Source organism: Thalassophryne amazonica, chromosome 4 (genome assembly GCF_902500255.1).
Source record: "Thalassophryne amazonica chromosome 4, fThaAma1.1, whole genome shotgun sequence".
Classification (NCBI taxonomy): domain Eukaryota; kingdom Metazoa; phylum Chordata; class Actinopteri; order Batrachoidiformes; family Batrachoididae; genus Thalassophryne; species Thalassophryne amazonica.
In genome coordinates, this window is record NC_047106.1 from 126,161,632 (window position 1) to 126,182,963 (window position 21,332).

The 21,332-nt window shown below is 45.9% G+C and overlaps 1 protein-coding gene across 1 annotated transcript in view; it reads right to left on the minus strand.

Moving 5' to 3' along the window:
* Nucleotides 1-6,348: 6,348 nt before the first annotated feature.
* si:ch211-151h10.2 (uncharacterized protein LOC567699 homolog) overlaps nt 6,349-21,332 on the minus strand; it is a 28,812-nt gene continuing 13,828 nt past the window's right edge. The window contains exons 7-9 of the mRNA XM_034168496.1: nt 7,820-7,903; nt 7,637-7,732; nt 6,349-7,558 (exon numbers count right to left, since the gene is read on the minus strand). Coding sequence (XP_034024387.1) covers nt 7,214-7,558; nt 7,637-7,732; nt 7,820-7,903 — 525 coding nt within the window. The 3' untranslated portion in view covers nt 6,349-7,213. The remainder of the gene's footprint in view (nt 7,559-7,636; nt 7,733-7,819; nt 7,904-21,332) is intronic.

Here is a 21,332-nt window from a genome sequence, read left to right on the forward strand (position 1 = left end):
ATTTATATTGTGGTGTGCAGAGAGTGCAGGGTGTACATCGATGCTCTGACACCTGTCATCATATTTACAGTCAGCACATGGGCTCCATGTTTATGAACACACATGTTTCTTGTATATCAGAAAGTGGTGTGAAAAAAATCTTACTTCTACCTTAATAATAGTTAGCTTTATAAATGTTGATGTTAAGATCAGTGTTTTTGTGCTGCTGTTTAATTTTCCTGTGTTCGTATCACACAGATGGAGTATTGTGCTGCTTTGTCACTGTTTCTTTCAGGATAGTGAACACTGAAGAGATTGGGGGGGGTACAAGCTCAAATTTCTTTTAATCTTTGTGTCTGGTTGCTGTTGTGTTTCTCATCTGTGGAAATGTCACTGCCATTAAGCTAAAAGGTCAGCGGGACCCACCCCTGTGTAAACCATTACCCATAATTCCTGACAGTTACAGCCTGCTCTGTGGTTCTTGCCTCTGTTTTACTGGCACCGTGTTTTTGATGCTGTCGCTTGGAGGTTGTGTGTTTTTCTTGGGACAAAGCCTTTTTCTAAAGTAGATTTGTAATCTTGATGAGGGAGCTCTTCCTCTCAAGAACATTTTGTGATAAGACCTGGAGTCGGTTTAGATGTGTGTTCTGCCGAGCAGCACCTTGCACAAATGTGTGCGCCTTTGAAACCTGATCTTGAGTAATTGTCGGGATAAGACGAGGGATTGACCTCTGCCATGAACCATATTTTCTGAAACAACACACGCTTGAGCAAGCTTTGAACCCGTCTGTCCTCCAGGACCGCAGCAGCACATGAGGAAGTTAACTGTCAACGTTTTAGTGTAACTAAACAAAGTCTGTGGTAATTTCATCTGCTCTCGCTCACGTGGTCAGCGTGCAGATCGTAAGCTTCCGTCCCTCTGCTGGTCATGACGTAACACATTAACACGAAACAGGCCCTGGTGCTCAAACCTGTTAATCACTTTAGTTTGTATATTTTTAACTTGAACAGTTGTTCCATCTTCTGTTTGTTTTTAAAAGAATTAATCGGTTTAAAGAGTGCGGAACAACAATGACAATGTGCTATTGTGATTTATTCATATCAGACACGGTGGGTTTCCATCTTTGGTGTTGTCACATTTCAGATTCCGCAGCATTCACCTCACATTCCTTTCATCCCGACGCCCCAGGGGTCTGTCCCGCCTCCCAGTGTGAGGGAATGACACAGACACACAATCTACAGATAGCAGGCAGCGGCATCGCTCATGCCGGTAGACTACAAGTCCAAATTTAAAACAGCCGGCAACAAATTCCATATCCCAATTCCTGTTTGTCCTGGCCTCAGCAGTCAAGATCCTGGTCCAGAAATGGGCCAAAACTATGCGGAGTCTAGGTCTTCGCTACGGTACTGCAGGATAATTGAATTTGGATCAAAGACATTCAAGTCTTTTAAAGAGGACTAGACGGCTACCTAGTTTTTATTAATAACAGGAATGTTTCCAATGCTGACCTTCACTGTGCTCAACATGAAATCCCGACTTACAGACATCATAGACAGGAAAGTCCCAGAGGCCCATCGGGCCGGTGCAGATCTCTGGCTACCGGATGTGACGCGGATGGGAGTCTACGACTCCCCCTGGACAGGACAGCAATTCACTGAAAGTTACATGTCCGCAGACAGGTATAGCAGTATGAATGGGAATCAAACCCAGCAAAGGTGCCTTGACGCACAAATTTAATCCGCACACTGGAACACAATCTGCCGTGCAGGAGAGGAAACTCATTGTTCAACCCCAGTTACAATGAAGTTGGGACATTGTGTAAAATGTAAATAAAAACAGAATACAATGATTTGCAAATCCTCTTCAACCTATATTCAATTGAATACACCACAAAGACAAGATATTTAATGTTCAAACTGATAGACTTTTTTGTTTTTGTGCAAATATTTGCTCATTTTGAAATGGATGCCTGCAACACATTTCAAAAAAGTTGGGACGGGGCAACAAAAGACTGGGAAAGTTGATGAATGCTCAAAGAACACCTAACTGGAAACAGGCGAGTGTCATGATTGGGTATAAAAAGAGCATCCCCAAAAGACTCAGCCGTTCACAAGTAAAGATGGGGCGAGGAGCATCACTTTGTGAACAAGTGCGTGGAAAAAAAATAGTCCAACAGTTTAAGAACAGTGTTGCTCAACATTCATTTGCAAGGAATTTAGGGATTCCATCATCTGATGAGTCCACATTTCAAATTATTTTTGGAAATCCAGTGCTAAGTTCAAAAGCCACCATCTGTGATGGTATGGGGGTGTGTTAGTGCCCATGGCATGGGCAACTTACACATCTGTGATGGCACCATCAATGCTGAAAGGTACATCCAGGTTTTGGAGCAACATATGCTGTCATCCAAGCAACATCATTTTCAGGGACGTCACTACTTATTTCAACAAATCCAGACCTGTCGCCCATTGAAAATGTGTGGCGCATTATGAAGCGCAAAATACAACAATGGAGACCCCGGACTGTTGAACAACTGAAGTCGTACATCAAGCAAGAATGGAAAAAAATTCCACCTACAAAGCTTTAACAATTAGTGTCCTCAGTTCCCAAACGCTTATTGAGTGTTGTTCGAAAGAAAGGTGATGTAACACAGTGGTAAACATACCACTGTCCCAGCTTTTTTGAAACGTGTTGCAGGCATCCATTTCAAAATGAGCAAATATTTGCACAAAAGCAATAAAGTTTATCAGTTTGAACATTAAATATCTTGTCTTTGTGGTGTATTCAACTGAATATAGGTTGAAGAGGATTTGCAAATCATTGTGTTCTATTTTTATTTACATGTTACACAACATCCCAACTTTGCTGGAATTGGGGTTGTCAACTGTGCAGGGCTGTGTGCAAGTGTACAAAGAAAATTTTGAAATGTTCAAAATCTCTGGCACGCATTACTTTTGTGAACTGCATGTGAACATTACGCAAACAATTCAAAAACAGTCATTGTGTCAGCACAGCGCCTCAGCGCAGCTCATCTGAACAATTATAACGAGATATTAAATCTATAATAAGTATAATTTTACAGATACTCATGAAAAGGAATGAACATGCAACTGTTTTACCAAGCTATTACAGTGCAAATATTATAAATAATTACCTTTTAGACGATTCCAAATGCATTCTCCACGTCATGAAGTGCACGAGAGAGAAAGAGAGAAAAGCTGCAGCTGTAGAAAATTCCTGTGTGATTCTGGAAGAGATTAGAGGTGGTTTCATCAGCCAAACTCTGAGTGAAAGTGCACCATCCAGCAGAACACAGCTGGTTGCATTGGCACGCGAATTGTGTGGCAGTGCCACACAATTAAATGCCTGCAAGTGTCAAGGTGCCTTCACCCATTAACCCACAAAGCCACCAGCTCAATTAATTTTATAACATGAAAGCTTCTGTCTCACTGAACTCAACGTGAAATCCAACCCCAACCCACCCACCCACCCAAAAAAAAAAAAAAAAAAAAAAAAATCAAAAACCTGTAGTTTTGGCCCTTGTAAGTTTGTAAGTACAGACTTAGTGAAATGTTGAATAAATGCAGTAAATAAATAAATTCTTGACTTTTTTTTTCTCAGCTTTCATAAGATGTATCAAAGTTACTAAAGTGATGAAAGACACATGATCAGAGATACAATATTTCATTTTGCTTTTCAAGTGTAGTTTGGAGTAAAACTATTTGGTTACTTTCAAAGCAGAAAACACCTAAAAACATGTTCAGTTCGTGGAACTCAACATATTGTATTTGCATATATGATAACGTTTACTGTATTTGCATATATGATTATGTTGTTTGTAGAAAACTTGTAGGAGATCATTTGGTGTTAAAGGAGCACGTTTATTTGTCTTTAATAAGAGGATGTTGAGTGAAAGAAAACCCGCCGGGGTCATGGCCTCTTATTGTAGACACTGTGATGATAAAATCTGTTGCTTGGTCCAGTCAGTCCCAGCTGTTTGGACTTCTCATATGTGGTAACAGTGCACCCCCTTGTGTGTGAAACTTTCAAAGCATAAAGCTGCTCTTGCCTGGTCTTTAATAAACCACGTCTGTCTCAGTGTGCCTAAAAAGTGCTGATGTCCACGTCTTTTCACAATTCCTGTGCTAGTCACACGACATCCCGGATAAAACACAGCGTCCAGTTTGGAAATGAACGGCACATTCCACTGTTAACAGGAGTTTTTGTCATGGAAAGAGGAGCGGAGGCTTTGCGCGTCGCGGTGGTGCCGCATGGCGCACAGCACACTGTGATGAAGCCTCACGGGACATGTTCTGGCATGTCCAGGCACATCCACAATTTCTCAGATAATCACTCGATGGAAAAACCACCGACAGCTGTCTGAACGCCATCTCAAAGCCGTCCTGTGAGACCAAAACGGAGGAGGTTTTGTCTTGCTCCAGTAGCGAATCCATCGTGACGCGCGAAGCCTCCGCTCGGCTTTCCATGACAAAATCTCTTGTTAAAAGTGAAATCTGGCAGAAAATGGTTGATGTCCAGCTCTTGTGATAACCAGAGAAATGGCACACGATGGTCACGGATCCAGACAGCCATCCGTTTAGAAATTAAATGGTCGTTCAGCCTGTCGATGGCGGTTTCAGAGCGCGGCACGCCCCACAGCCGCTGGGGGCCGTCCTTAAAGCGACAGTAACACTCCTTATTCTCTACCAAGCCCGTAACATTTTCACCGAAAGCCAGATAAATTTTTCTAATGGTTTCCAGCTGCCAGTCTCTAACAGTTTCTGAAAAAATTCTGATGGAAAAAAAGCCCAAATCATTCCTCCATTTCCTGGCAATGAAACAACGACGAGGGGGCTGGACCACTCCTCACTCAAAGCCTGCTCACAGGCGAATGACGCAACCGACAGGCGTGGAAAAACTCACGCATGCGCACGAGGGTTCAAGCTTGTCTGATGCAATCACACGTGATTCAAATCCATATGGTTTTTGAAAAAAATAATAAGGTCGGATACTTTTCTAATAGACCTTGTATATATATATATATATATATATATATATATATATATATATATATATATATATATATATATATATATATATATATATATATATATATATATATATATATTGGTCGGGCCCGCCTGACGAAGAGAGTCTGTGACAACACCATGCTCACGACCAACACCAAGATGAGGGTGTATCAGGCATGTGTGCTAAGCACTGTCCTCTATGGGGGTGAAGCATGGACACTCTACTCCTGCCAAAAACGTAGGCTGAACACCTCAGAAGACTGCTTGACATCACCTGGCAGGTACCCTTGGTGCGTCAACATGTGCCAGGTTTGACCTTGATATGTTTAGACTTTGACAAAATATCACGGAGACTGATTGCCAATCAACACCTCGGCATAGCAGTTTGTGTCCTAGGTGAAGGTCAACATGCTGCTAGACATAAATCAGCGCAACTCAATAAATGTCTGTTACACTTATCCCACTTTTGAACATGTCCAGAATTTTTTTGGGAGCTCACCTGGAGTTCTGGATGCATCAGGATCCTTGCGGCCCAAACAAAATTCTACACAACTCTGCATCCACACAAAGAATTACTCTGAGATATCAGAAGTAGAAGATGGAGAACTGCTTCAGATCTCTCTCGACTTGACCAGGATTCAGAAGGTGTATCACCTGCCAAGTACAAACCATTTAGTCCATGGGCCAAGCAGTTTTTCGGTACCACTTAAGGTGACTAAACAACACTTAGAATCCAGCCTCAGTGTATCATGGGCTACACAAAAATGTATGATAGCAATCTCAGGGTGGTAGCTGTAGCCGGGGACGGGTCAGTGAAGAATTACACAGAGGTCAAATTTTAAAAATGCTTCAATCATGTTGAAAACTATATCACATTACTTGCCTGGTCATAATGATTCCAAAAAGGTATAGTTTGGATTATGTGTGATGGAATGTTTTGGAGTTATGGGGTAAAAACAGCAAAAATTATGACAGTGGTCAGTTTCAGTTTGTACAGGGGTCAAAAGTTAAAGTTGCTCCAATTTCAGTACAGAATGATGCAAATTATTGGTTGAAATAAAAGGATTAATAAATGGAATAGTTTTGACTGTGAAGAATGTTTGGTCTCTGAGGTAAAGGTCAAACAAGGTCAACATCTATTGGATTCTATGACATGTGACATATGTTACCCTGTAACATGATAACTAAGCATGACAGATGGTGCAAACTATTCCTTATTAGAACCCTATTAACCCAACCAATAATTTGCATCATTTTTTTTACTGAATTTTAGCAACTTTATCTTTTGACCCCTGTACAAACTGAAATTGACCTTTGTCACCATTTTTGCTGTTTTTACCCCATAACCTCAGAACATTCCATCATAGATAGTACAAACTATACTTTTTTTTGGAATTTTTATGATCAGACAAATAATGTGATATAGTTTTCAACATGATTGGAGCATTTTACAGTTTTGACCTCTATGTAACCCCAACCTGGCTGCAGCTACCACCCTCGGATGGCTATCATACATTTTTGTGTAGGCCATGATACACTGAGGCTGGATTCTAAGTGTTGTTTAGTCACCTTCAGTGGTACCGATTAGGTCAAAATTGATGACTGGCTCATGGACTATTTGCCATTCCAAGACTGGTTTTGTCAAGATATTTTCACCTCAGTCTAACTTGTGTCACTTCATTCCCAGGATGGGAGGGAGACGCTCTAATCACAAGGTCTCCATGTCTCTCACTAGAACACCTTTTGGCCTTTTGGAATGAGGTTTTACTCACTGCACAGCACCACCTGCTGGCCACCATTACATCAGCCGCTACATAGCTAATATCAAGTCACTGTGTGGTGCCGACGTTTTCCTGGATGGAGGCAGTGGAAGGCTACACCCGAACATCTTCGTTCAGTTCCCCTGCTGAATTCTGCCGAACACCTTTTCACAAACAAGCACAATGTCCTGAAAATCACATTAGCACCAACTAGCACTGTAATTTCTAATTCATACAACAGCGCTGAAGTTTCACCCGTTTTTCTGAATCAGTACATCCAACATTCACTGTCTTGTATCACAACCTCACAGTGTGTTAACTGAAACTAGTCACTGAGTGATCTGGAGATATAAGTGCTCAAAGAGTTTCACTGCTCTGGTGTGACTCCTTTTTATCTTTAGGGGCCACAACATTCCATCCATGGCTCATATTAATCACAAAGTTTACTTCCTCTTTCCAGATTTCCGAATCTGTCTCATAGTGGTGGACAAATGCAGGGCTGACTTCTCACAGAGAGACAGACGAGTGTCTCTTTCTGAGTCCACGTCCACTGAAGACTCAGACATGGGTGGTGTTGGGTTTTGCTTATTTGCTGAAACATCACCCGGGTGTCCACTCTGGAGATGAAGGGATGTCTGGGAGGACACAGGGGATGAAAGGGCTCCACCCGTATGATTGTGGACTCGTGTATGTCCATCCCGACTTTCCCTTTTGAGTCCCTGTAGGTGGGCCTGGAATGTAGATGTCTGTTGCTTCAAAGACAGGAAACTCTCCTGAACCTTGTCAAACTTTGAGAAGAGAGAAGGTTTTAGTCCCGCTGGGTGTTTAAGTCCTTGGACAACCAAAGGCTGTTAGGTCTCATGTACCTGCTCCATGTTGGACTGAAGCAACAGCTCGGGCCAAACAGACTCAGTGCTGCTGCTCACACTGTGGCTGGCGTGTGTGTGACTCCAGGTCATCTCCTGTTAAACAGAGAGGAGGACGGGTCTGAGTGACAGATCAGACAGGGAACTTCAGAAGTGTATTTTTCCTGCATGAGTAGAATTTACCTGTAGAAGTTGGGTGCTGTCCTTTAGGTGAGTCTCACAGCACTGAATCTCAGTTTTGAAATGGCCCACAACTGCAAATAGCATCTTTTCAAAGAGGATTAAACACAAGCATGAAAGCCATTAACAGGGTAAATACAAAGATAATTATTAGAACAAATTAAAAAGACAAAAACATACATATACATTCATTCATTTTCTATACCGCTTACTCCAATCAAGTCAGAGGGCAAGAGGTACAATACACACTGGAAAGGATGCTACTCTATTGCAAGGCCCCATATTAGATTAGATTAGACAGAACTTTATTGATCCCTTGGGAAGACTCCCTCTTGGAAATTGAGGTTCCAGCAGCATGATTGATTGTATAGCAACACACAGGGTAAGAAGCACACAGAGTATCAAAAGTGAAAATAAAAAAGAAAAACAGTTTGCAAATATAAATACACAATATAAATACAATCCCAATTCCAATGAAGTTGGGACATTGTGTGAAATGTAAATAAAAACAGAATACAGTGATTTGCAAATCTTCTTCAACCTATATTCAATTGAATACACCACAAAGACAAGATATTTAATGTTCAAACTGATACACTTTTTTGTTTTTGTGCAAATATTTGCTCATTTTGAAATGGATGTCTGCAACACATTTCCAAAAAGATGGGACAGTGGCAACAAAAGACTGGGAAAGTTGAGGAAATGCTGAAAGAACATCTGTTTGGAACATTCCATGGGGGAACAAGTTCACTGGAAACAGGAGAGTGTCATGATTGGGTATAAAAGGAGCATCCCCAAAAGGCTCAGCCATTCACAAGCAAAGACAGGTCAAGGATCACCACGTTGTGAACAACTGTGTGAAAAAATAATCCAACAGTTTAAGAACAATGTTTCTCAATGTTCAATTGCAAGGAATTTAGGGATTCCATCATCTAGAGTCCATAATATCCAGAAATGCCGCCACCTTCTCTGGGCTCGAGCTCATTTGAAATGGACAGGCGCAAAGTGGAAAAGTGTGCTGTGGTCTGATGAGTCCACATTTCAAATTGTTTTTGGAAATCATGACTTCAGACTTCAGACAACTTTAGTGATCCCAAAAAAGGGCAATTACGTTTACACTCCAATTACCTCAGACAAGATACAGCAATTAATCTGCAATTATTACTTGTTTACCATAATAATGGCACATATCAAAATTAAAGACAACACATATACATTTGACATTGTTTATGTGCACTAAACTTGATGTTGTGTGGGCCGCTGAAGAGGAGGTACTGCTGGCCCACCACCACCAGAGGTCGCCCTGCTTGGAGTGCGGGCTCCAAGCACGAGAGGGCGCCAGACCTAGAAGAAGTGACAGCTGTCATTCATCCCCTGCACCAGCTGTCGCTCGTTCATCATCATCACCATCATAAAAGCCGGACTGCAACTCCACCTCCTCGCCGAGAAATCGACTACCAGTAACAAGGTAATTTCTCTGCTGACTCATACGTTGTGTAATAATCTGAACTTCTGTTGCAGCCGTTTTCCTGGTGTTTTCCTTATCTGTGGGATTGGCGTTTGGTGTGACAGCGACGGCTTCGCCTCACACCCCAAACCAGATAAGTGGTTAATCAGGAGCAGCACGAGTGTGTGTGATTGGAGGTGGAGGTGCTCCCTCCTAACTGTGTATGGACTGTGAATTACTGAGTGTGCGGACTCACACTCACACATCATATCTCTGCTTTCTGCCAGCAGTACCAGGGTCGACAGCCGAAGACAGAGGCCACCTGGGGACTCGGGACTTGGCGGCTCCGGTGTTCTTCAGACCGTTGGTGGTGGAAGCCGTGTGGGATGCGGCTTCTCTCTCGTCAGGGGTCTTCTATCTTCGAGCCTGCCCACACGTCACCTGGTGTTTATTGACTGTGCAAATTACTGTACATTTCGTTGTGTATTATCACAACATTAAATTGTTACCTTTTGGCTTACTCATTGTCCGTTCATTTGCGCCCCCTGTTGTGGGTCCGTGCTACGACACCTTCCCAACACTTGAAGCAGTTCATCATCCAAATTGAGGTAAAGTGGGTGAAGGCCGCTGCAACTGGAGTCGCGCCGCCGCTAGCTTGGGGGGAACGGGGACCTGCCGCATCTTATAAACCGCACAGCCCCCGGGGGGGGGGAGGGGTGGTGTGAGTGGTAGCCTGGATGGGGTAAAGTGATGGGGGAGCAGGAAGGGAGGTAAAGGGAAAAAAAATATGGAGCATGCTTCAGTCTTGTCCATGTGTAAGTCTGTCAGTTTATTGTCTTTGTGGGTTGAGATAAGAAGGAGCCGAATGATCTCACCAGAGTCTGAAGACATTCCTCTGGAGGTAAACATTGGGCAATTTGTCCTTGAGGCTAGATAATCAATCAATCAATCAATTTTTTTATATAGCGCCAAATCACAACAAACAGTTGCCCCAAGGCGCTTTATATTGTAAGGCAAGGCCATACAATAATTATGTAAAACCCCAACGGTCAAAACGACCCCCTGTGAGCAAGCACTTGGCTACAGTGGAAAGGAAAAACTCCCTTTTAACAGGAAGAAACCTCCAGCAGAACCAGGCTCAGGGAGGGGCAGTCTTCTGCTGGGACTGGTTGGGGCTGAGGGAGAGAACCAGGAAAAAGACATGCTGTGGAGGGGAGCAGAGATCGATCACTAATGATTAAATGCAGAGTGGTGCATACAGAGCAAAAAGAGAAAGAAACAGTGCATCATGGGAACCCCCCAGCAGTCTACGTCTATAGCAGCATAACTAAGGGATGGTTCAGGGTCACCTGATCCAGCCCTAACTATAAACTTTAGCAAAAAGGAAAGTTTTAAGCCTAATCTTAAAAGTAGAGAGGGTGTCTGTCTCCCTGATCTGAATTGGGAGCTGGTTCCACAGGAGAGGAGCCTGAAAGCTGAAGGCTCTGCCTCCCATTCTACTCTTACAAACCCTAGGAACTACAAGTAAGCCTGCAGTCTGAGAGCGAAGCGCTCTATTGGGGTGATATGATACTACGAGGTCCCTACGATAAGATGGGACCTGATTATTCAAAACCTTATAAGTAAGAAGAAGAATTTTAAATTCTATTCTAGAATTAACAGGAAGCCAATGAAGAGAGGCCAATATGGGTGAGATATGCTCTCTCCTTCTAGTCCCCGTCAGTACCTCTAGCTGCAGCATTTTGAATTAACTGAAGGCTTTTTAGGGAACTTTTAGGACAACCTGATAATAATGAATTACAATAGTCCAGCCTAGAGGAAATAAATGCATGAATTAGTTTTTTCAGCATCACTCTGAGACAAGACCTTTCTGATTTTAGAGATATTGCGTAAATGCAAAAAAGCAGTCCTACATATTTGTTTAATATGCGCTTTGAATGACATATCCTGATCAAAAATGACTCCAAGATTTCTCACAGTATTACTAGAGGTCAGGGTAATGCCATCCAGAGTAAGGATCTGGTTAGACACCATGTTTCTAAGATAGGGTGGGGCCAAGTACAATAACTTCAGTTTTATCTGAGTTTAAAAGCAGGAAATTAGAGGTCATCCATGTCTTTATGTCTGTAAGACAATCCTGCAGTTTAGCTAATTGGTGTGTGTCCTCTGGCTTCATGGATAGATAAAGCTGGGTATCATCTGCGTAACAATGAAATTTAAGCAATACCGTCTAATAATACTGCCTAAGGGAAGCATGTATAAAGTGAATAAAATTGGTCCTAGCACAGAATCTTGTGGAACTCCATAATTAACTTTAGTCTGTGAAGAAGATTCCCCATTTACATGAACAAATTGTAATCTATTAGACAAATATGATTCAAACCACCGCAGCGCAGTGCCTTTAATACCTATGGCATGCTCTAATCTCTGTAATAAAATTTTATGGTCAACAGTATCAAAAGCAGCACTGAGGTCTAACAGAACAAGCACAGAGATGAGTCCACTGTCCGAGGCCATAAGAAGATCATTTGTAACCTTCACTAATGCTGTTTCTGTACTATGCTGAATTCTAAAACCTGACTGAAACTCTTCAAATAGACCATTCCTCTGCAGATGATCAGTTAGCTGTTTTACAACTACCCTTTCAAGAATTTTTGAGAGAAAAGGAAGGTTGGAGATTGGCCTATAATTAGCTAAGATAGCTGGGTCAAGTGATGGCTTTTTAAGTAATGGTTTTAATTACTGCCACCTTAAAAGCCTGTGGTACATAGCCAACTAACAAAGATAGATTGATCATATTTAAGATCGAAGCATTAAATAATGGTAGGGCTTCCTTGAGCAGCCTGGTAGGAATGGGGTCTAATAAACATGTTGATGGTTTGGATGAAGTAACTAATGAAAATAACTCAGACAGAACAATCGGAGAGAAAGAGTCTAACCAAATACCGGCATCACTGAAAGCAGCCAAAGATAACGATACGTCTTTGGGATGGTTATGAGTAATTTTTTCTCTAATAGTTAAAATTTTGTTAGCAAAGAAAGTCATGAAGTCATTACTAGTTAAAGTTAATGGAATACTCAGCTCAATAGAGCTCTGACTCTTTGTCAGCCTGGCTACAGTGCTGAAAAGAACCTGGGGTTGTTCTTATTTTCTTCAATTAGTGATGAGTAGAAAGATGTCCTAGCTTTACAGAGGGCTTTTTTATAGAGCAACAGACTCTTTTTCCAGGCTAAGTGAAGATCTTCTAAATTAGTGAGACGCCATTTCCTCTCCAACTTACGGGTTATCTGTTTTAAGCTACGAGTTTGTGAGTTATACCACGGAGTCAGGCACTTCTGATTTAAAGCTCTCTTTTTTAGAGGAGCTACAGCATCCAAAGTTGTCTTCAATGAGGATGTAAAACTATTGACGAGATACTCTATCTCACTTACAGAGTTTAGGTAGCTACTCTGCACTGTGTTGGTATATGGCATTAGAGAACATAAAGAAGGAATCATATCCTTAAACCTAGTTACAGCGCTTTCTGAAAGACTTCTAGTGTAATGAAACTTATTCCCCACTGCTGGGTAGTCCATCAGAGTAAATGTAAATGTTACTAAGAAATGATCAGACAGAAGGGAGTTTTCAGGGAATACTGTTAAGTCTTCTATTTCCATACCATAAATCAGAACAAGATCTAAGATATGATTAAAGTGGTGGGTGGACTCATTTACTTTTTGAGCAAAGCCAATAGAGTCTAATAATAGATTAAATGCAGTGTTGAGGCTGTCATTCTCAGCATCTGTGTGGATGTTAAAATCGCCCACTATAATTATCTTATCTGAGCTAAGCACTAAGTCAGACAAAAGGTCTGAAAATTCACAGAGAAACTCACAGTAACGACCAGGTGGACGATAGATAATAACAAATAAAACTGGTTTTTGGGACTTCCAATTTGGATGGACAAGACTAAGAGTCAAGCTTTCAAATGAATTAAAGCTCTGTCTGGGTTTTTGATTAATTAATAAGCTGGAATGGAAGATTGCTGCTAATCCTCCGCCCCGGCCTGTGCAACGAGCATTCTGACAGTTAGTGTGACTCGGGGGTGTTGACTCATTTAAACTAACATATTCATCCTGCTGTAACCAGGTTTCTGTAAGGCAGAATAAATCAATATGTTGATCAATTATTATATCATTTACCAACAGGGACTTAGAAGAGAGAGACCTAATGTTTAATAGACCACATTTAACTGTTTTAGTCTGTGGTGCAGTTGAAGGTGCTATATTATATTTTCTTTTTGAATTTTATGCTTAAATAGATTTTTGCTGGTTATTGGTAGTCTGGGAGCAGGCACCGTCTCTACGGGGATGGGGTAATGAGGGGATGGCAGGGGGAGAGAAGCTGCAGAGAGGTGTGTAAGACTACAACTCTGCTTCCTGGTCCCAACCCTGGATAGTCACGGTTTGGAGGATTTAAGAAAATTGGCCAGATTTCTAGAAATGAGAGCTGCTCCATCCAAAGTGGGATGGATGCCGTCTCTCCTAACAAGACCAGGTTTTCCCCAGAAGCTTTGCCAATTATCTATGAAGCCCACCTCATTTTTTGGACACCACTCAGACAGCCAGCAATTCAAGGAGAACATGCGGCTAAACATGTCACTCCCGGTCTGATTGGGGAGGGGCCCAGAGAAAACTACAGAGTCCGACATTGTTTTATGTTTTATTAGATAAACCTGGAGTGTTGTAGTTGAGCAGTGAAAAACACTTAACAGTTCCACTTGAACAACCAAATCCCAATTATGAATTAAGAAGATTCCCAATTATGAATTAAGAATATTGTGGTAAACATACCACTGTCCCAGCTTTTTTGAAATGTGTTGCAGGCATCCATTTCAAAATGAGCAAATATTTGCACAAAAACAATAAAGTCTATCAGTTTGAACATTAAATATCTTGTCTTTATGGTGTATTCAATTGAATATAGGTTGAAGAGGATTTGTTTTGTTTTTTTTTGTTTTTTTGTTACATTTTACACAACATTCCAACTTCATTGGAATTGGGGTTGTACCAGACATACTAATTAATACTGGTTTACTGGCTACTATTGTTCCTCTCCTTCCCGTCCTCTGTCTTCCTGTTACTCCTCCTCCCCCTGAGTGAGGAGTTGTACAGTCTGATGGCCTGAGGGACAAAGGAGTTTTTCAGTCTGTTGGTCCTGCATTTGGGAAAGAGCAGTCTGTGTCTGAAGAGGCTCCTCTGGTTACAAATGACGGTGTGCAGAGGGTGACCGGCATCATCCAGTGTTCTCTTCTCTGCCACCATCACCAGAAAGTCCAGCTTCATGTCAACCACAGAGCCAACCCGCCTGATCAGGTTTTTCCAGCCTGGATGTGTCCTTCTTGAATGTGCTGTTCTCCCCCACCCAGCACACCACGGTGTAAAAGAGGACGCTGGCTACTACAGACTGGTAGAACATGCATCCTCAGTCACACACACACCTAAAGTTAATTTAATATCTCCAATCCATCTAACCTGAATGTCTTTGGCAGTGGGAGGAAGCTGGAGCACGTGGTCAGAACCCACGCATATACAGAGAGAACGTGCAAACTCCATCAATGGCAATGGTCATTTTTATTTCTGTGATGGCAGCATGAATGTAGGAAAGTACATTAAGATTTCTGAGCAGTAGATGCTGTAGAAATGGACGACATGGACACTGGACTGGCCTGGCTGCAGTTCTGACCTGTCCCCAATAGAAAACATGTGGAGAACTTTGAAATGAAAAATGCAACGACAACCCTGCGTTTGCAGAAAGAATGGGACAGAATAACACTTGAAACAATTTACTGCTTGATATCCTACATGCCAAACCCTTAAAAAAGCAAAAGAAAAAAAATCAGCAGAGGGCTTGGACAGCAAAAATGCTGATGTATGAGTGAGTTTGTACATCCCAGCCAGTTTGTGTAGAAAATAAAACCAAAAATAAATAAATAAATAAATAAAAATGCTATCAACTTGTAACACAATAACTTACAAGAACAAATAATGACAATAAACCTTACACACCCAAATGTCCTCAGATCACTTAATGTTACAAACGTGGATTTAACCTAACTGCTCTGCGTGCCGTCTATTTGATAAAAACAAGTGCTTCATATCTGTCTGGGATGAACCAGGGCACCTCATGGAATATTCCATTATTGCTTATCACGCTGACACAAACAAGTTCGTCACAAAGTTTTGATATGACACATGCTGCTTGAACAAACAAAGCGATCCCATCAACCGCTTATCACGCCGATACGCCAATTTGCAGCCAATCACATAGTGCCACTGATACACAACGGCAGGGCAAGACCGCCCACATGGGGGCGGTTGATTGAAGGAATAAGAACAGCTCAGCCCTAATGGGGCTCTTCTGTTATAAACAGTGTATGTGACGTTCGCTCCTGGAAGACCCCAGCTGTTGTGTGGGCCGCCAGAAGAGGAGGTACTGCTGGCCCACCACCAGAGGGCGCCCTGCCTGAAGTGCGGGCTTCAGGCACGAGAGGGCGCTGCCGCCACGGACACAGCCGGGAGTGACAGCTGTCACTCATTAATTCCTGACAGCTGTCACTCATTCTTCATCATCTCACTCCATAAAACCCAGACGTCATCTCCACCTCATCGCCGAGATATCGTACTTCTATGAAGGTAATATTCTCTGCCAGCATTCAGTGATTTCCAGAGCTGTTGTGTTGCAGCTGTCAACCAGAGGACCGGCGTGGGTCACGACTGTTTCGTCCTTCGTCTCGTCAGATAAGTGGTTAAACAGACGCTGCACGAGTGTGTGTTAAAGGTGGAGGTGGCATTCCCACCGTTGTTGTTACGGGGTGTACACACACCCACACTTGACTGTCTTTGTTCTTCGCCAGCAGTACCAGATCCGACAGTCGGGGACGGTGATCACCTGGGAATTCGGGACTTGGCGGCTCCAGTATTCACCAGGTTCGGTGGCGGCGGAAATCGTGTGGTTCCGGCTCTTCTCAGGACAGACGTCTTCTATCCTCGAGCCTGCCCACACGTCACCTTTGTGGATTGACTGTTATCATATTCTGAGATTGTCTGTGTATTCGTTGTGCACCTTCACAACATTAAATTGTTACTTTTTGGCTCATCTATTGACCGTTCATTTGCGCCCCCTGTTGTGGGTCCGTGTCACTACACTTTCACAACAGGATATCTCGGCCAGCGTCATGGATCCCGAGGGGCGTCACCCATCTGTTGGACAGCCAATGGAAGAGCAGGGTGCACAGGCGTCTGCAGGAGGCGTGTTCGGTGAGTTGCAGCAAATCCTCACCGCCTTTACCGCTCGGCTGGAATTGATGTCCGAGCAAAACGTCATCCTTAATCGCAGGATGGAGGCTCTCACCGCACAGGTGGAAGCGCGCGATCAGAGCGCTGCTGCGGCTCCTCCTCCTGCCGACCCGGTGCCGGGTATTAACATTCCACTGGTCGTTCAACAAACCGCCCCCCCACCATCCCCTGAAGCATACATAAGTCCCCCTGAGCCGTACGGGGGTTGTGTGGAGACGTGCGCGGACTTTCTGATGCAGCGTTCGCTCGTCTTTGCACAACGATCCGTGATGTACGCGTCTGACGCCAGCAAGGTGGCTTATGTAGTTAATTTGCTTCGGGGTAAGGCACGCGCCTGGGCTACGGCGCTCTGGGAACAGAACTCATGGTTGTTTTCAGCATACACTGGGTTTGTGGGGGAGTTCAGAACAGTGTTTGATCACCCTAACAGAGGAGAGACTGCTTCAACAATGCTGCTGTCAATGCGACAGGGGTGCCGGTGCGCAGCCGAATATGCAGTCGACTTCCGCATCGCGGCTGCGAGGTCCGGCTGGAATAACATTGCGCTCCACGCCGCCTTCATAAACGGACTGTCATCGGTCCTGAAGGAGCATCTGGTAGCTAAGGAAGAACCGCGGGATTTAGATGGGCTTATCGATCTCGTTATACGGTTAGACAATCGGTTGGAGGAATGCCGTCGGGAGCGAGGCGAAGGACGTGGCCGGATACGCGCCGTCCCTCTCCCTTCCGGGTTCGAAAAGGGGCCACCCTCCCCACGCTCCACAGCCGCAGCGCTCCGTGGGGCAACAGCTCCCCCTGCTGACGTTGTTAGGGAAACGCACAGGGCCAAAATGAGGAGGCTGGTCCGCGGGGAGTGTTTTCTCTGCAGCTCAAAGGAGCACATACAGAGAAACTGCCCCAAACGGCCAGAACGACAACAACCGCCCTTAGAGACTGGGCTAAGGGGGGGTCATAACATTCACGTGGGACACACACAGATTGCCACACGACTCCCAGTTACAATCCTGAACGGGGATTTAACCCTTCAAGCCCCAGCACTGGTGGACACGGGGTCAGAAGGGAATCTGCTAGACAGCAGATGGGTAAGGGAGGTAGGGCTCCCTCTGGTGGCGCTTCCTTCGCCATTGCAGGTGTGGGCACTAGATGGCACCCTCCTCCCTTTAATCACACACAAGACACAACCAGTAACTCTGGTGGTGTCTGGAAACCATCGGGAGGAGATTGAGTTTTTTGTAACTCCTTCTACCTCCCGCGTGATTTTGGGCTTCCCCTGGATGTTGAAACACAATCCCCGGATTGATTGGCCGTCTGGGGTAGTGGTTCAGTGGAGCGAAACCTGCCATCGGGTGTGTTTAGGATCCTCGGTTCCTCCCGGTTTGCATGCTAAGGAGGAGGTCAAAGCCCCTCCCAATCTGACGGCGGTGCCGGTTGAGTACCACGATCTTGCTGACGTCTTCAGCAAGGATCTGGCACTCACCCTTCCCCCGCACCGTCTGTACGATTGTGCCATTGATTTGGTTCCAGGCGTTGAGTTCCCGTCCAGCAGGCTGTACAACCTCTCACGACCTGAGCGCGAATCAATGGAGACCTACATCCGGGACTCATTAGCTGCCGGGCTGATCTGGAACTCCACCTCCCCGATGGGTGCAGGTTTCTTTTTTGTGGGCAAGAAAGATGGCGGACTCCGTCCATGCATTGATTACAGGGGGCTGAATGAGATTACGGTTCACAACCGATACCCGTTGCCATTGTTAGATTCCGTGTTCACCCCCCTGCATGGAGCCAAAATCTTTACTAAGCTGGATCTTAGAAATGCGTATCACCTGGTTCGGATCCGGAAGGGAGACGAATGGAAGACGGCATTTAACACCCCGTTAGGTCACTTTGAGTACCTGGTCATGCCGTTCGGCCTCACCAACGCCCCCGCGACGTTCCAAGCCTTGGTTAACGACGTCTTGCGGGACTTCCTGCACCGATTCGTCTTCGTATATCTGGACGATATTCTCATCTTTTCTCCGGATCCTGAGACCCATGTCCAGCATGTACGTCAGGTCCTGCAGCGGTTATTAGAGAACCGACTGTTTGTGAAGGGCGAGAAGTGCGAGTTTCACCGCACGTCTTTGTCCTTCCTGGGGTTTATCATCTCCTCTAACTCCGTCGCCCCTGATCCGGCCAAGGTTGCGGCGGTGAGAGATTGGCCCCAACCAACAAGCCGTAGGAAGCTGCAACAGTTCCTCGGCTTCGCTAATTTCTATAGGAGGTTCATTAAGGGCTACAGTCAGGTAGTTAGCCCCCTGACAGCCCTGACCTCTCCAAAAGTCCCCTTCACATGGTCGGATCGGTGCGAAGCCGCGTTCAAGGAGTTGAAACGACGGTTCTCTACTGCGCCAGTTTTGGTGCAGCCCGACCCTAGCCGCCAGTTCGTGGTTGAAGTGGACGCCTCTGACTCAGGGATAGGAGCCGTGCTATCCCAGAGCGGAGAGACCGATAAGGTTCTTCACCCGTGTGCCTACTTTTCTCGCAGGTTGACCCCAGCTGAACGGAACTATGACGTCGGCAATCGAGAACTCCTTGCGGTGAAAGAGGCTCTTGAGGAGTGGAGACACCTGTTGGAGGGAGCGTCTGTGCCGTTCACGGTTTTCACTGACGGGAGGCCCTGGAGTATATCAGGACCGCCAAGCGGCTGAACCCCAGGCAAGCCCGCTGGTCACTGTTCTTTGGACGTTTTGACTTCCGGATCACCTATCGCCCCGGGACCAAGAACCAGAGATCGGATGCCTTGTCCCGGGTACACGAAGACAAAGTCAAAACGGTGCTGTCGGATCCACCGGAGCCCATCATTCCGGAGTCCACTATCGTGGCCACCCTCACCTGGGACGTGGAGAAGACCGTCCGGGAGGCCCTGGCACGGAGCCCGGACCCCGGAACTGGTCCGAAGAATCGTCTATACGTCCCACCAGAGGCCAGAGCTGCAGTCTTGGACTTCTGTCACGGTTCCAAGCTCTCCTGTCATCCAGGGGTGCGAAGGACCGTGGCAGTTGTCCGGCAGCGCTTCTGGTGGGCGTCTATGGAGGTCGACGTCTGGGAGTACATCCAGGCCTGCACCACCTGTGCCAGCGGCAAGGCAGACCACAAGAGGTCCCAAGGGCTTCTCCAGCCACTTCCTGTGCCTCATCGCCCCTGGTCCCATATCGGCCTGGATTTCATCACGGGCCTCCCGCTGTCCCAGGGCAACACCACCATCTTCACGACAGTGGACCGATTCTCCAAGGCGGCCCACTTCGTGGCCCTCCCAAAGCTCCCAACAGCCCAGGAGACAGCAGACCTCCTGGTCCACCACGTCGTCCGTCTGCATGGGATACCCACCAACATCGTCTCTGATCGTGGTCCCCAGTTCTCCTCACACGTCTGGAGGAGCTTCTGCCGGGAACTGGGGGCCACTGTGAGCCTCTCGTCCGGGTATCACCCGCAGACCAATGGACAGGCAGAACGGGCCAATCAGGAATTGGAGCAAGCCCTGCGCTGTGTAACGTCCGCACACCCGACGGCCTGGAGTGAACATCTGGCCTGGATCGAGTATGCGCATAACAGCCAGGTGTCCTCTGCCACCAGCCTCTCCCCGTTTGAGGTGTGTTTGGGGTATCAGCCCCCATTGTTTCCCGTGGTGGAGGGAGAGGTCGGTGTGCCCTCGGTCCAGGCCCACCTGCGGAAGTGCCCTCGGGTGTGGCGCTCCGCCCGTTCTGCCTTGTTGAAGGCCCAGACGAGGGCGAAGACCCATGCGGACCGCCGGCGATCCCTGGCCCCTGCTTACCAGCCCGGGCAGGAGGTGTGGCTGTCCACGAAGGACATCCCCCTCCAAGTGGACTCCCCTAAGTTGAAGGACCGATACATTGGACCATTCAAGATCCTCAAAATCCTCAGTCCTGCCGCAGTGAAGCTCCATCTCCTGGCTTCACTGCGGATCCACCCAGTCTTTCATGTGTCCAGAATCAAGCCTCACCACACCTCACCCCTCTGTGCTCCCGGTCCGGCGCCGCCTCCTGCCCGGATCATTGACGGGGAGCTGGCTTGGACAGTGCGCCGGCTCCTGGACGTCCGTCGAATGGGCCGGGGGTTCCAGTATTTGGTGGACTGGGAGGGGTATGGACCCGAAGAACGCTCCTGGGTGAAGAGGAGCTTCATCCTGTATCCGGCCTTCCTGGCCGATTTCTACCGTCGACACCCCGATAAGCCTGGTCGGGCGAGGCGCCCGTTGAGGGGGGTCCTGTTGTGTGGGCCGCCAGAAGAGGAGGTACTGCTGGCCCACCACCAGAGGGCGCCCTGCCTGAAGTGCGGGCTTCAGGCACGAGAGGGCGCTGCCGCCAAGGACACAGCCGGGAGTGACAGCTGTCACTCATTAATTCCTGACAGCTGTCACTCATTCTTCATCATCTCACTCCATAAAACCCAGACGTCATCTCCACCTCATCGCCGAGATATCGTACTTCTATGAAGGTAATATTCTCTGCCAGCATTCAGTGATTTCCAGAGCTGTTGTGTTGCAGCTGTCAACCAGAGGACCGGCGTGGGTCACGACTGTTTCGTCCTTCATCTCGTCAGATAAGTGGTTAAACAGACGCTGCACGAGTTTGTGTTAAAGGTGGAGGTGGCATTCCCACCGTTGTTGTTACGGGGTGTACACACACCCACACTTGACTGTCTTTGTTCTTCACCAGCAGTACCAGATCCGAC